Below are 14,832 nucleotides of genomic sequence, written 5' to 3' on the forward strand. Positions count from 1 at the left end.
GGCCTTCAGGAGCCATTCTGATGCTCAGGCACTACATCCTTCCCAAGGCATCACACATGTGCACCAGGATCCGACGCAGTCACCATGTGTGCCTACACTCATCCCAGGAGGGACCACAATCCCTCTCCAGGCACTGCAGCCATCAGGGCTGAGGCTCCACGTGCTTGTCGGACACCCTGATCCAGTGGCTTGGCCGGATGTGGCTACTTGCTGCACCATAAATCTGCTTTCATTTCTCTGATGCATTCAGGTGATGGAGTTGGGGATATCTGCGAGTCTGATTTTGACCAGGATACAGTGATTGATCGGATTGATGTGTGCCCTGAGAACGCGGAGATCACCTTGACAGACTTCAGGGCCTATCAGACAGTGGTGCTGGACCCAGAGGGGGATGCGCAGATTGATCCCAACTGGGTGGTTCTGAATCAGGTAAAAATACATCTGTGGTTTCTTACCTGTCTGAGAAAGATAATTTGAAAACCACAGTAAAACTGTCTCTGTAATTGCTGGACCTGTGGCAAACAAGTGAAAAGTTGAAGCTGTTGGTTGGTTGACTATTTTACAGCAGTTACAATGAAGGAACTTTCTTTTAGCATATGATAGCCTGAAGATTGATGCTTCTAATAATCTAAAATAAGATTTTAGACCACAGGCTGGTCAACTTGTTCTGGGTGGATTTTACTGCTGCCAAGAAGGCAAACACAAGACTTTTGTGTCACCCTATTGAAATATTTCTGTGGCAAGCAGTTTCATGAATCTTTCCCAGAATTTGAAAATCTGACCTGCTGTATAGCAGAGCATTTACCCCTAGATGGAGTCCAATAACTGTTACTTACACTAACACATTTTAGCCTTCAGGAGACTAATGTGTTCTGAGTCACAAGGAACGTAGAATTTATTCCCATTGCCAAAGTCTCTGCCAAGCCAGCTGAGATGTATACACCTTCCTTAACCCAGTCCTGGCAGTCAGTTTAATCCCAGACTTCATGATCAAACTGTATAAGGCAAGCCTAGGAAAAGCTGTCTTCCCCCCACCAAGCCCTCTTTCCCGACCCCATGCCCAGTCCAATCTCAAATTCTGGCCAGGTTCAGTGATTTCCAGAAGAGAAAGAAACTACCAAGAAGAGAAAGAAACTACCAGAGTACCAGTATGGTCCATTCTGCAATGGGAAAGGAAAAATCCTTCCTGACTCAGGGACACACAGGCAGCTGAAACAGTATTTGATTATAGTTCTCATTTTCGTTCAGAGCTACAGGTGTTACAGCCATGTTCTGAGCAAACAGAGGGGACAGATGGAGGGGGTGCTAGAGGGAGGCCAGAAGAGGCTGCCAGGCTTACCCAGCCCAGCTTGTCACGCACACTGACTACCCTGAATTTACTCTTACAGGGCATGGAAATTGTGCAGACCATGAACAGTGATCCTGGCCTTGCTGTTGGTATGTACCCTCTTCTCAGACTCAAGTTTTACAGCAGAAAACTTACAGCATGTGAACGTGTTTTCTGCAGACTTGTTTTTAACCTGCATGTATCCTCAGGTTACACAGCCTTTAACGGCGTTGACTTTGAGGGCACTTTTCATGTGAACACGGTCACGGACGACGACTACGCTGGCTTTATTTTTGGTTATCAAGACAGCTCTAGCTTTTATGTGGTAATGTGGAAACAGACTGAACAGACGTACTGGCAAGCGACTCCCTTCAGAGCTGTTGCAGAGCCTGGCATTCAGCTAAAGGTACTGGTCGTGGCTCCTAGCTGGGGACACAGTGGTGAACACAGCCTGGCTACGCCATCCTGCTGTCTGCTGGCTATGCCACCTCGCTATCTGACTGCCGTGGGCTAAGCCGTCATGCCGTGCGTTGGCCAAGCCACCGCACCGCATGCTGGCTGTGCTCCCGGCAACAGGTGTCAAATCTGCTAAGTCAGGTGGCTGCCACGCAGCCCTTTTAATAGCACCATTTTTTAAGGAACTTCATCTCCAGTCTTGCCCCTGCTCATCAGCTGGAGCATTTCCTCTCTGCTCTCATTGTGCGCTGACTGTAATGGGTCAAATTCCCTCCTTCTCCTTGGTCCAGCAAGCAGTGTCTGTGGTTGTGCAAGGGAAGCTAGGGGCTTGTGAGCAGGAGGGAGGGTGCTTCTGCAGACCTGCTCCCCACTGCAAAAAGACTTAAGAGCTCCTGAAAGTGACATTTCTCTGTGGTCAGCAGAGGAAAATTATATTTCTGCAGGCTGTGAAATCCAAGACGGGCCCTGGTGAGCACCTCCGCAACTCCCTCTGGCACACGGGGGACACCAGTGATCAGGTCAGGCTGCTGTGGAAGGACCCCCGAAATGTAGGGTGGAAAGACAAAGTCTCCTACCGCTGGTTCTTGCAGCACAGACCCCAGATCGGTTATATCAGGTAAGAGAGGAAAGGATAGATAAGGTGAGTACAGATACATACCTGCCTAAACTGTTATTTCTCAACACCTAATTCGGATGATAATCTGAGAATTTATAGTTTGTCTGGTCTTTGCACTGATGAAGCTTTATAATAGGTTAGACTTTTGAAACCAGCCTGCAATTCTTTTCCTAGGAAAGACAATTCCAAGCTAAGCCTGTTTGTAACTGAAGGTTTCTACCATCTGGCTGTTGTAACTGTGCCCTAACCTAATAGGCCCTTTTCTGGCTTTAATACCCTATTTTCCAAGCTACTACTGGCCACTGATCTGAAAAACAATGCATTTCAAAATTCCGTAATTTTGACCTTTTAGAATATTTTTGTTGGAACGGTGATAGTTCATTTACCTATTCTGCGATAACAATAAATAAAAGTTGCTCACTTACAGGTTGTTTACCTGACTAATATCAGTAACTATCCCGATGTGATAGATAGGAGATTACACAGCATATGTTCAGAAAGTTTGTCAAAGCTGTCAAAATGCATATTATCTGGTTTTTATTTTGTTCTTTTTAAAAAAGTTATTTTTAAAAAAATTCGCTGTTCAGGAGGAAATGTTTCACTCTGCGACATCCAGATCAGCAGGAATTATACTTGTAGATCAAGGTTGATGTTAAAATGCAAAAAATAAACTTCTCTGGCATCATCAGCTCAGGTTTTGCAACCTTAGAATAGAACAGAAATACAGGTAAATCAGTTGTTCTTCAAAAAATCACCACCCTACAGTAACTTAATGGTACAATTATTGCACTTTTCTGGTGCGGAGCATCATCTTCAGCAGTAATTGGAGTGACCATGTTTGGCTTTATGCTAAAATGGATTAAGAACTTTATACTGTCAATGATTGTGTCCCAGCCACAGGGCAGTAGTGCATAGATGTGGGGTGACAACTTTGTGCAGACCAAGCTGTTTGTGAAGCTGCTTCACAAGCAAACATCTGCCTATGGTTGCAGTCTTTCTAGCCAGCCTAATTAATGCCCCCTGCAACTGGGAAAGGTAGCAAAGTCAGTGTCACAAAGTCCTTCAAAAACTGAAGGCAGCCAGGCCTGAAGCGAACCTCTGCCAGCTCTCTGTCCACATCTCGCTGTGGCCTGTTCAGGCCAGATGCCACAGACCATAGTGTGTCTAGCAAAGGTTTTCTGAGGCTTCAAGGAAGCCTAGGAAAAAGTCACTTGAGCCAGCCTCTCCCACGGAAATTTGAAAGACAACAAGTTCTATTAATTGTACAGATACTTTTGAACTGCCTTAGCAAATCAGGAAATAAACTTGGGAACATAACAGGAATTGTTTTTTTTTCTTATTTTATGAAGAGACACAGGAACTTTCCTTCCCTTCACCACTCATTATTTTCTTGCACATCAGACCAGCAGTGTCCTCGCCCAAAACAGGGCCCTCCAGGCTCATCGTCCTCTGAGTCGTTTACCCAGTACCCCAGAGGCTGAGGACCTGGTGTAGACAGCACTGCAATGGCTCAGCTGGCTCCAGCGTGGTCCCGCTCAAACCCTCGGTACAGGGCACACGCTGGGGAGCTGGCAGGGTGCAGCTGTTCCCAGAGCTGTTTGGGAATTTGGCTGTGGGTTTTCTAACAAGAAGATGCCAGATCATCAGAAATGTTCCTGGAATTAATCATGTTCACATTTTAAAAGAATTTTCATGGTCAAGTTTAAAATTCTGAATGGTTTGTTTGAAACTTTGCCTTTTTTTTTTTTTTTTTTTCCCCCCCAAATTTTTGCTTCAAACTGTGAGACAATATCCATCTGGCCTTCTTCAACTGATGTAATCTCATCCTCCCTTTCTCCTGTAACTATTCACTGTAGAAATTTTTAAGAGTTAAAGCTCTCAGCCTGACTGACTACAGGATGTATAAAAAAAAACCCCAACCACCACCAAAACACACTCCTTGCCCAGCTGTTGCCACATGCAGCATTGCTCCAGTTCCCCGCCTACAGAGGAGATACCTTAACTGCTTTTTCTCCCCTGGGCTAAACAGGAGGGTAGCATGTCCAAGGCTAGAGTCACCATGGATAATGGCATTACCTTTATGAATGTCGCAGCCTTGGAAAAGACCTAACAGAGCTTCTGTTTGCTTTCATTAAGGGCAAGATTTTATGAAGGCTCTGACCTAGTGGCAGACTCTGGTGTAACTATAGACACCACGATGCGTGGAGGACGGCTTGGCGTTTTCTGCTTCTCTCAGGAAAACATTATTTGGTCCAACCTGAAATATCGCTGCAATGGTAATGGTGCTCTTAATGTCATCTCAGCTAATGACTAGCAACTGGCCACAAAGAACCAGTAGTGTGGCTGTTGGATTAAGCCATTTTGCATCCTTTCCTTTGGTTTTCATTTACACGTTATTCACAGCTGTGAAACGCCTCCCCTGACACCAGCCAGATGGGAACTAACACCTCGCAACCGCTCCTCCCAGAGCAGTCACTCTGCTGCAGAGATTGTGCCAACTAAGTAGCATAGCTGTCATCAGAGAATTAGAAACGTTACTTAAAACCTACCAACCGTGAGACTTGTACACGCACAATATACTGAGGCCATTGTGTATGTAGGGTGCCTTGATCTCCGAATACAAGGTGAATAGATCTGGAGAGCCAGTGGGATCAGTCATCAGGTGTCAGCGTCACTCACGTACTTGCTGGTTGCCCTTCCTCTCACAGAGGACTCCAGACTGTAGGCGCCTGCTGGCTTGCTCCTCTTGGGGTGAGAGCCTCGCACCTTAGCACTGTCTCCCGCTACACACAATAACTCAAACCTTGGTCACTCACACAGAAGCTGATCATGTCAGGGTATTTTTGCCCTAGCAGCAGTTCAGGTAGCTTGCAATAGGGTTGGAGGGGCCACCCCCCCACTCCTCTCAGGATCAACCCCTACCTGAACAACGCACCCTTAGGAAAGTAAGTTCCAAGCCAAGTTGGAATAGTTCCTATGTCTGCTTTCTGTGGATCCAAGCAGCCCAGCCCATGTCTGCAGTGGACACAGCCGCTGGATGGCCAGACCCTGGCTCTTTGGCACTCTGTACAATTAGGCTGGTGCTTGGAGGTCATGGTTAAACAGGGGAACTTGTAGACAGTGGTGCTTACAATTAGAAATTACTTGATAAGAGTCTCAAACAGCATGTGGCTTCCCAGAAAGCGCAGTTCAAAGCTGCCACTGAAGCTGTACTTTCCTGGCAGTGAGCAGGCAGTGGCTTTGCTGCAAATGCTGCAGTAAGTCAAGGAAACCCACTCGAAGTAGTTTCTGGAGTTCCCAAGTATCCCTGCTTTCATTTCAGACATTTTCATTTTCAGTTCCTACATTTGCAGAAAAAAGCTTAAAAAGAATTTTCAAGCCTCAAAAAAAGAAATGATCAACAAAAAGCAAGGACTTGCCCCTTTTTTTCTATACATACTATGTGTATTTATTTATATAGTTTCTTCCTTTTTTAGTTTAGAGTTACCAGTCCTGCATTGGGGTAGAAATAATCAGAGTAAAGTTGAGGTCACACAGTTGAGCTTCAGTGCTGTGACTCCATCTTTGGCTGCAGCTTTAGCTCTACGGTTAGCTCTGTGGTGCTCTAGATAAAATGTTCTGGGATCTGGCAAAGGCACACTGCAAACTCAACGCTTCAAACAGAGCTGTAGTTACTCTTACGACATTGACCCATCTCCAGCTCCCTTCGCCAATTCTGACGTTTTTCTACCAGTTGCTGTTGGTCCTTGGGTTAATATTTCTGTCCCTTCTTGTGGGGTGGGAAACCATCCCAGAGAACTGGAATGAGGATACATGAGAAATAGACATGCTGGTGCTACATGTCTGGGGTGCAGAGCAAGACAACCACTTTTTCTGCCTTTCTGGTCAGTGTTTATTAATAAAAAATTAAGAGTGGAAGCCACAAAGTTTGTGGGTGGAAATGTAATTTGAAGATTGATAGTACTCCATTAGGGGCTGGCACTGTCTTGTTAGCCTCTCTGCGCCTTTCAGTGGGGTACAGCTAAAACTGAAAGCACTCCCTGTTCATGCTTAAAGTGTAAACAAAAGAGAAGGCATGTTACCTATAAAAAAGGAGTAGGTGAGTAATTAATTAAGTGCTCCTTGATTTTGTCAGAAGAGACTAAACTTTTGTGTACTCTCCTGTTTTCAGACACCATCCCAGAGGACTTTCAAGAATTTCAAGCTCAGCAATTTGGCGTTGGTGATATTTAAGAAGGAAAAGCAAACTAACATTGCTATTGCAAACAATAAAACAATATATTCTAAAATCCTTATATGGCTGTTGTTGTAAGAATGCACACCGCAGCTTGTTCTCATTGATGTGACTATGTCAGACTTTTTTTTTTTGTATAAAAGTGAAAATAAAAAGAGACAAAATAGACTGGCGCTTCACTTGTTTTCAAATTTGCCCTAAAAGCTAGGGAGCAGCATGTAATGGAGTGACACTTGCCTAAAAGTCTCAGGAAAAGTCTGAATCTGTTGCCATTTTGGATTCAGTATTAAATAGGGTGGGGAGGAAAGCACCATTTTGTCTGTCATCTGGAATGTGTCACAAACAACAGGTTGCATCCGGGCATGAAGTAGTTGGGAGCTGTCTGGCCAAGCCAAGGGCTTCTTAGTACCTTTCCAGTCCTGATAGGAAAAAGTTTTACCTCCTTCAGAGCAGCTGAACTCCTTTCGAGACTTAGTTACCTTTGGCAGACCTCCTTTAAGAGCTCTATAGACCTCCCTGCCCTCCCACTCCCAGAAAACAATGAGTAACACTATCACATCCTGTAAAAGCAAAAAAGCTGACTGCAGGGCGTTGTAGTCACATCTTAGGACTTTCATGTGACTAAAACCAAAAAAAAAAGACATGGCGATAAATGCAGAATCACCTCTACAGAGAATGATTCTAACTTTCCTATGCACAAAGCCAGGCTTTGACCTGCTGTCCCGACTCAGAGCCAAGCTCTCTCAGCAGGTACTGTAATCTTTGAAGTCACGAAGTTAAAAACCCAAAACACTGCATTAAGCATTAGTAACCATTAAGAAAGGACTGGAAAACAAAAAGTAAAAACAAAACCAAAAAAAAAGTATCACAATGCATTCTGTAATTCGAAGTATAGAAAGGTGTTAGGTACCGTGCACGTATTTTCTACATTCTTTTTTCAAAATGGAGCTAGGAAAGGAAGGGAGGACAAGCTCCAAGGACAGCTGAAGAGACGGATATTGCAGCCTATAGAGTAATGACTTTAAAAAGGGCAATGGGAAACAGCACTTCAGCCTGGGGGGGAGGAGGGAGGAAATACACGGAGGATACAGAGAGGGTTTTAAAATCATCAAAAGTAGCCCTGAGAAAATGAACAGTCATGGCTCTTTCCCAGCACAAGAATACAGGGGAAATGCTGAGTTAAATTATCAGGTGAGAACATCAAACAAAAAAAACCCCAGAAGTTTCCTGTTCTCAGGACAATAAAAATACCCTTAAGGTTTATGGTGCTATCAAAGGCTTGGGCTACAGGACATTTTCACTGTGGGCTTGTCCATCATTGCCAAGGCTTCTGGGAGCAGCACATCCCTGGGACCTGTCCCACGAGGGAATCTACAGTACCACAGCAAAGAGCACAATGCAGGAGCGTTCCTCTGGCATGGCGCTTCATCATAAAAGGTCCGCTAGTTTCAGTCCTCCTTTTCCCCTTGGCTTCACCATACCAAACTTCACTCACCAGGTTTTCAACAGGGGATTGAAAGGCTAGTTACTTTGGAGCAACACAGAGGGTATTGTCAAATTATGCTTAAAAGATGGGAAACCCATCTCTTTCTAGCTGAATGTAGGCTGTAATTGCAGTATCGTTCATTTATGAATGAGACCACAGACCATAAAGCAAATTTACATCTTCCTCATCAGGCATTTGCATTTCACCGCAGGGAGCCCCTTCTCCTGGCAGAAATCCTCTCTGAATGGTTTGGGCGTGATCCGGGCAGAGGCAGTTGCTTGCACTATGTGCACACACACCACGGGTGCACCACAGCCGGGGCCTGCAGTGCATACATTTTGCACAAGTGTTCTCCTCACAGTGGATGCAACAGGCCTGGCCCACCCCGACCTGCCTGCAGCATGTGCTGGTCAGAGCACGACAGCACACACCCGCTGCCTCAGAGAACACGACTGCAGCTGGCCTCTGAACCCCTGCCAGCCTCCAAACCTTCGCCCAGCCCTCCTGCCTGCAGCCAGAGGCTCTGCTCATGGCTCGGAGGAAGAACCCTGGCCATTTGCCACAACAGTTTGCCACCTTCGAGCTTGCCCATTTCCAGGTTCTCTTCCAGTCTATGCCACAGCTGTTGGCAGCTGGAGGCTGGAAGAGGAGATACAGGCTCTGGCTTTCATGCTGTCAAGGGTAATCGCATGAAGCTGTGAGCGTCTAACCTCCCCAGACAGAAAACATACTGGCTTGCTCAACTAGTACCCACAGAAACCAGTCACAGCTCAGCCAGCCATAATTTTTGTTTCAGAAGGTGCTATTGGGACCTTACAACGGGATGCCAGAGCTCACTAACTGCACCAACTTCAGGGTAACCTGCAAGTTTAGGAACAGCAAAGTCCTGCTGTTGCAGACAAAGATTTGCCCCAAGGTCATAGTCCAGGCTTTGGAAACCTCCTGCCCCCTACATTCCTATCAGAGACTGTGCAGTCCCTGTGTGTAACCATTTAAACAAGCTCCTCTTGCACCACCAGCACTTTCTGGACTATTGTGTAACACAGACATAGCTCCATGTGTGGCCTTGCTGCAATTCCACATCTTTAAATGTGTAGTTCTCTCTCGCCCCCCACCGCCTGCACTCAACTGGAGCTGCAGCTGCAACTGCTTTGGAGTTCAGTTCTGGGGCACCAGGGTCTGACATCTCACCAAAGGTTAACTCTTTCCTGTGTGCTACAAACACCACGACAAACACACTTCAAATGCACCTGTTCCCTAAAAACCATCTCCTCGCTTAAAGCGTCGGAAGAGAACATCCCGCCTGGATGCTGCAGGGTGGGGTGAAGGCAGGGGCGGGCAGACCAGTGGGAGGCTGCTGAGGCCAGCTCTCGCAGACCCTTGGCACCACTCAGGAACCGCTCTCTGCCTCGCACCTCAGTCAGAATGCATAGCCTCCCAGCTATGAGCACCAGCACTCCCTCCTGCGCCAGAGCTGCATGGAGAACACCAGCCACCATTTGACCCTCTGAAACTTGGTCAGCGGTTTCTCATAACCGCAAGGGACCCGTGTCCTGGTGTGGATCTGGTCAGCGCTACGGCATGGGTGCCACCACCACAGGCAGGCAGGCTGCAGCTGGCACATGCTGAACCAGGACTCCACAACAGCCCCAACACGGACGGCGAGAAGCAAGGGACCAGGACCCGCCGAGATGCAGCACTTCCCTTGGTGCAGATCTAGGTGTCAAATTCAGCAGCTGTCCACCCCACCATCTGGGCAAATGAGAAAAAAAAAGTCAGAAATCCTTGTTTCAAACAACTGCACCGGTGTCAGTGCTGTACTTGGCTTGGAAACTGTTTTGTTTGCACCATCAGAGGTATCTGACACATCTCAGAGAGCTGGATTGTACAGAGCACATGCCATGGATAAATCTGTACAACCTGCCATCTTCTGAGATCACGCTCTGGATGAACATAAAAATACCACGGACAGTGAAGCCATGCAATATTCCACAGGCCAACATTTTTTTTTTTTGTTAAACAACATCCAAATGTAGAGAACAAAAAAGATCAACCAATTTACTTTTACTGGCTCAGTAACTCCTTAGCTCATATATTTATGTATTTTTAAAGTTTCTCCTAGAACGAGTTGACTATTTGACTTTTATATATCACAACAATTCATTTCAAATGTAAGAAAAACTTTATTGGTCCATTAAATATTAAATCTATAACAACACATTCACTCAGTATACAAAAGGAAGTGTCCATAAAAAACCATTAGCATGCTTTGAAAAGGCAAAGCTTTTGACTGTTTTACAATTAAGGTCTTAGAATTCTGAAATCTTTACCAATCCTTAAAAGTCAAAGTGTTACAGTTACTACAGATCACAACACTCGCAAAAAATGTTGACTAAACTAGCAAACCGCCGCTTCACTGGGCTACAGCTTAACAAAACCACACACACACACCAAAAAGTTCCCTTGAGATATCAAGAACCTTGAAAAAGACTAATTAAAATCCCCTCACCACTAAGAAAAAGTGTTTACATTTTGTCTACTTTGCATCCAGTTTTCAAAAGTGGCATATAGAGACTGAACACCACTCACTGGTGGTAAACAAAAAGCAGACAGTAAGTATTTTCTCAGCTTGTATATGACAAGTTGAACAATTTTCTCTGGAAGTTAATTCTCCTTGCTTTAAGTTTGCATGGATGTCCAATGACACCTAAGCACCTGGACATGTATCAGTAAGAAGAAAAATAAAGCTATGGTATGAGTAACGAGACATTGTTTCCTCACAGCTCTCCAAAATTCTTCTTGGCTTTGCACTGAGGCTTCTTTGGCAAAAGCACGGCTGCAGTGCTGCACCCCACAGCTCTGGTGAGCAAAAGCCCTGGAAGCTTTAGGCTGCTGGAGTGGTTTCAAATCTGATGGCTGTGGCTCTGAAGAAGTTTGCACAAACGGCTGTACAGAGCTATCGGAGACTAGCAAACAGGGGGAAGCCAACAAGGCTTGTATCTGAAAGAAATGCCAACTTTTAAAAAACAACATTATTGAACAGGTGTGGAATGAGCCAAAACCAGGTTTCAGAAAAAAACCAAACCAAACCAAAACCGGATTTAAGGCCTACTTGAAACCTACTGAGTTTCTTTGGCCATCAGAAAGCAGCCACAGCCATCATGCCAGTCTCCCAAAGTTTCTACTTCAAACCCAGCGCAGTGTTTCTGCATGCCCATCCTGGGGCACTTGGGCATTCTGCCATCAGGATGTTCAACATGCAGAGACATCGCAGTTCCCAAGCTACGTAACCTGTTATGAGTACAAAAAGCCAAAGCTTCCTAAGCACTTGACCCCTGGCATGCCCTTGTATGGTCATGTGAAACACTAGTTCAGACTACTGTTTACAAAATTGAAAACACAAAGTAAAATGTCATGGCACTGATTATGCGTTTTCCTCCCACAAGAACCTGTAGGCCACTTCAGAAAACAAAGAAGCAGTTTTCACAGAGGAATCCATATAACGAACTATGATCCTTGACTTTGCCTCAACACTGCAGGTTGTCCTGCTATAAAAATGAAAGGACCAACAAGACCTGGGCAAAGAAGTTTTTGCTAGTTTCTACCACCAAAGACATCCCACTTGGCAGGAAGCAGAATAGGACTGAAGCAGGTTTACAATGCCTTTAAAAAAGAAATCCAAGGAGAAAAAGGCAAATAAAACAAGGAGATAACAGCCTGCAAGCAAAAGACATTGTTTCTAAAGCCCAGAAGGAAAGATGAGAGCAAAATTTTAGCTGCAGATGATCTCGCTCATCTAGCCACGCAGGTACAGTCTCATGGTATTTTGCCTCATCAGCTCACTTAGGAGAAAAGCCTAACAGTTTATAGCATTAAATCTCGACAGCACGTGTTAAAAGCAGTCAGTGGATTATTTTGCTACTAACCTGTTCAGAGACACCCATGATACTATGGGCTGCTAGCCAAAGTTCGAACAGCACTATCTTGAGTTCAATTTTCCTGATGCATTGCTCAAAACCAAAGAACTGTTAAAAACCAGCTTTTTCACAAGTCTAACGGTTGCTTCAGTAATAGCAAATGTTCTAGCCCAGAAATGGCCGCACCAATGGCTGATGAAGGAGTTATACGTGCATATCTTTTAATCTCAAAGCGCTTCTAGATTTGTAAAAAGGTGCTAAAACACAAAATAAATAAATAAATAGACATGCAGTATTTATGATTCTGTGAGGGGATAGACCCTCTCTCTGGACTAGGCATACATTAGCAACACTGGATTACCCGTTTCAGACAAAAGTGACCCAACCCAGCCAGGATTTACTGAATTAGTTGGACAAGTATGAGCTTTTTGAACCTGATGGAAATGCTTGAAGTACAAAGCTAAGAGTATCACAAACATGTAATACCTCTGATGTGTGATCACACTGGAGTTCCTGACTATGCATCCAGCTGCAAGGGCTGCCTGCACGCTTTGAGGAACTAGGTGGTAAACAGCAAACAAGCATATCCATCTGCTTTACACATGTTCTTAATAAGGTTTTATGGTCTCATTTGTTAGTCCAGCTATTTGGATTCAGAGACTTGCTCTCTGAGTCCACCCCACTGATTTTACCCCAAGCAAGACCCAGTCATGATGCAGATCTCAGTTGCCTTCACCAGAAGAACTAAAATTGTTCCAGTCTCAGACGGCAGTGCAGCAGTGAGGTTTCAAATAACCTTTCCTATGACAGCAAATTTGAAAAAGCAGGAAAACACCAATACAATTGTTTCACCTTCCCACCAGAATCAACTTCTGCCAACACAGTCTGCTCCTCCAAGAGTCCATTAAACAATAGCATTAGTTCAAGTTTAACCAGAGGAAACTTACTACAGGACACGTTCTGTAGTCTTCCTCTCTTTCTAACAACAGCTTCCTCACTTCACACAGCCCAAAAATACTAGGAGCCGGAAATTCTGGACTGCTCACTCACATCTGGGAACAATTCAATGAACAATCATAGCACAAGGCAGGATAGACACCGGACAGCTTACCGCCTCAAGCATAGCAGTTACCTGCACTTTCAGGTACAGAGAGAAAAAGTCAACTGTTTACAGTTTAAATGTAAATGCAAGCAACAACTACTCATTTATTTACAAAAGCATCAGGCTATTTGTAAGTTCTCCCAGTTCATCTTCCACTGCACAGTAATATCTGAATGGGTGTCGCCCCCAGAGGTTTGTCAAGCACAGACTATTTGGTCTTCCACACGCACTATGGGTCTGACTGTGTCTTGTACAACCACCGTAACGTACAAGGCAGCAACACCCAGTCACAGGCTCAGTTCAGGTTTTCCTGTTCCAGTGCCACCTGAATTACTAGCTATCACAGCCGTAGGTATGAAGGCACTTCACAGAATGTTCTTAAAAAGATTTTAAAAGCCCATTTGTGTGAACTGTTTGGAATCTATGAACCAGGCGCTTGAACCCTCGATGCTAGCTGAGGATTTTATTAAGCAGTTGCACATGGAAATTCACAGTACAGATTTTACAGCAAATGGCTAAGGCCGTAACATTTGCCTGGCCAGCAGGAAGCCATGCCTCAGTGAGGAACTAGAGGCTTTGCACACTCAGGTGCCACCAGTTACTGATTTCTTAGAAAGGCCTGAAGATCCATAGCTGGATCTGGGGCCCCAGCATGGACACACAGGTCCTCAAAGTACTTTCAGGGTCTTTTCCCACAATGTTTGCTCAGAAGCAGACAAAGCAGTGTAGTCAGGCACTGCTCCATTCCCATCCTACGTATACCCACAGATCTAGGTGCTTAAGGGCAATGGTTGGTGGAAGGGAAGGATGAAGGAGAAACTCAGTGAGGCGAGTGCTGTGTAAGAAGAATGGACTCCACCTCACTGTGGACTGCCCTCTTACAACCCTGTTTCCTCTGAGCAAAACCTATTTCCTTAAATAAAAATTATATTTAAAAAAAGAGCACAAGGAAGTACAGGAAGTCCTTATGCAGGCAGATACTGCCTACATAAGTGTTTTCATAAACAAGTAAGAAGATCCCTTGGCCAAGATATGTATTAAGGTCATCCACATTTGTGATGGGGATGCCTGCTATCAGAACCAGACAACAGTTACCATTCCCTGCCTTATAACTTGACATAATGCATGCCGCCTTCTGTAGAGCTCCTTGCCCAGATTGTTCTGTTATAAAAAACACTGCTGATTTTAAAAAAGAGCAAGCTTAGTTTCTCATAGTACAACACATATGGCACTAGAAGGCAACTCCTGCGAGCCTCTATACTTTAGGGAACAGCATTTGCCAACAGAGAAGCAAGAGCCTGTATTATCTCAGCTGCAGCTTACAGCTCTAGCACTGGATCAAGACTGTCAGAACAGCTACTCTAAGTTAGGTGGCGCAACTGCTAGTCATCATCACACAGCCCATAAGCTCTTATCTTAGAGATGGGACAGATAGAGGCTGCTAGATTGCGAATACATTAACAAAGGCCTTTTTCTGCCGCAGAACGATCTGCGTGGCTGGACTCCAAAAGCAGGCAGAGACACACTGATGGGCCCCCACGCTAGCAGAGCTCTTGGCAGGATCAGACCTCCCAGCAGAAGCAAAAGGAAAGAAAAAACTTGCCTCCCTCTCCAGAGCTATTTGTTGCTTTTCTAACTCAGTGTCAAAGCTAAGCTTCAACTGCTTTTTTTCCCCTAGGTGTAAACAAGAAGAG

The 14,832-nt window shown here is 45.0% G+C and overlaps 1 protein-coding gene across 1 annotated transcript in view; it reads left to right on the forward strand.

The window, feature by feature from the left end:
* The window catches only part of THBS4 (thrombospondin 4), a 36,513-nt gene extending 29,881 nt beyond the window's left edge, over nt 1-6,632 (forward strand). Inside the window, exons 17-22 of the mRNA XM_086479830.1 lie at nt 251-429; nt 1,389-1,437; nt 1,537-1,733; nt 2,227-2,399; nt 4,536-4,675; nt 6,571-6,632. Of these exons, the coding sequence (XP_086335956.1) occupies nt 251-429; nt 1,389-1,437; nt 1,537-1,733; nt 2,227-2,399; nt 4,536-4,675; nt 6,571-6,632 (800 nt within the window). The remainder of the gene's footprint in view (nt 1-250; nt 430-1,388; nt 1,438-1,536; nt 1,734-2,226; nt 2,400-4,535; nt 4,676-6,570) is intronic.
* The last annotated feature ends 8,200 nt before the right edge of the window (nt 6,633-14,832 follow it).

The sequence above is a fragment of the Leptosomus discolor genome, chromosome Z (assembly GCF_034619465.1).
Source record: "Leptosomus discolor isolate bLepDis1 chromosome Z, bLepDis1.hap2, whole genome shotgun sequence".
In the NCBI taxonomy this organism is placed as follows: Eukaryota; Metazoa; Chordata; class Aves; order Leptosomiformes; family Leptosomidae; genus Leptosomus; species Leptosomus discolor.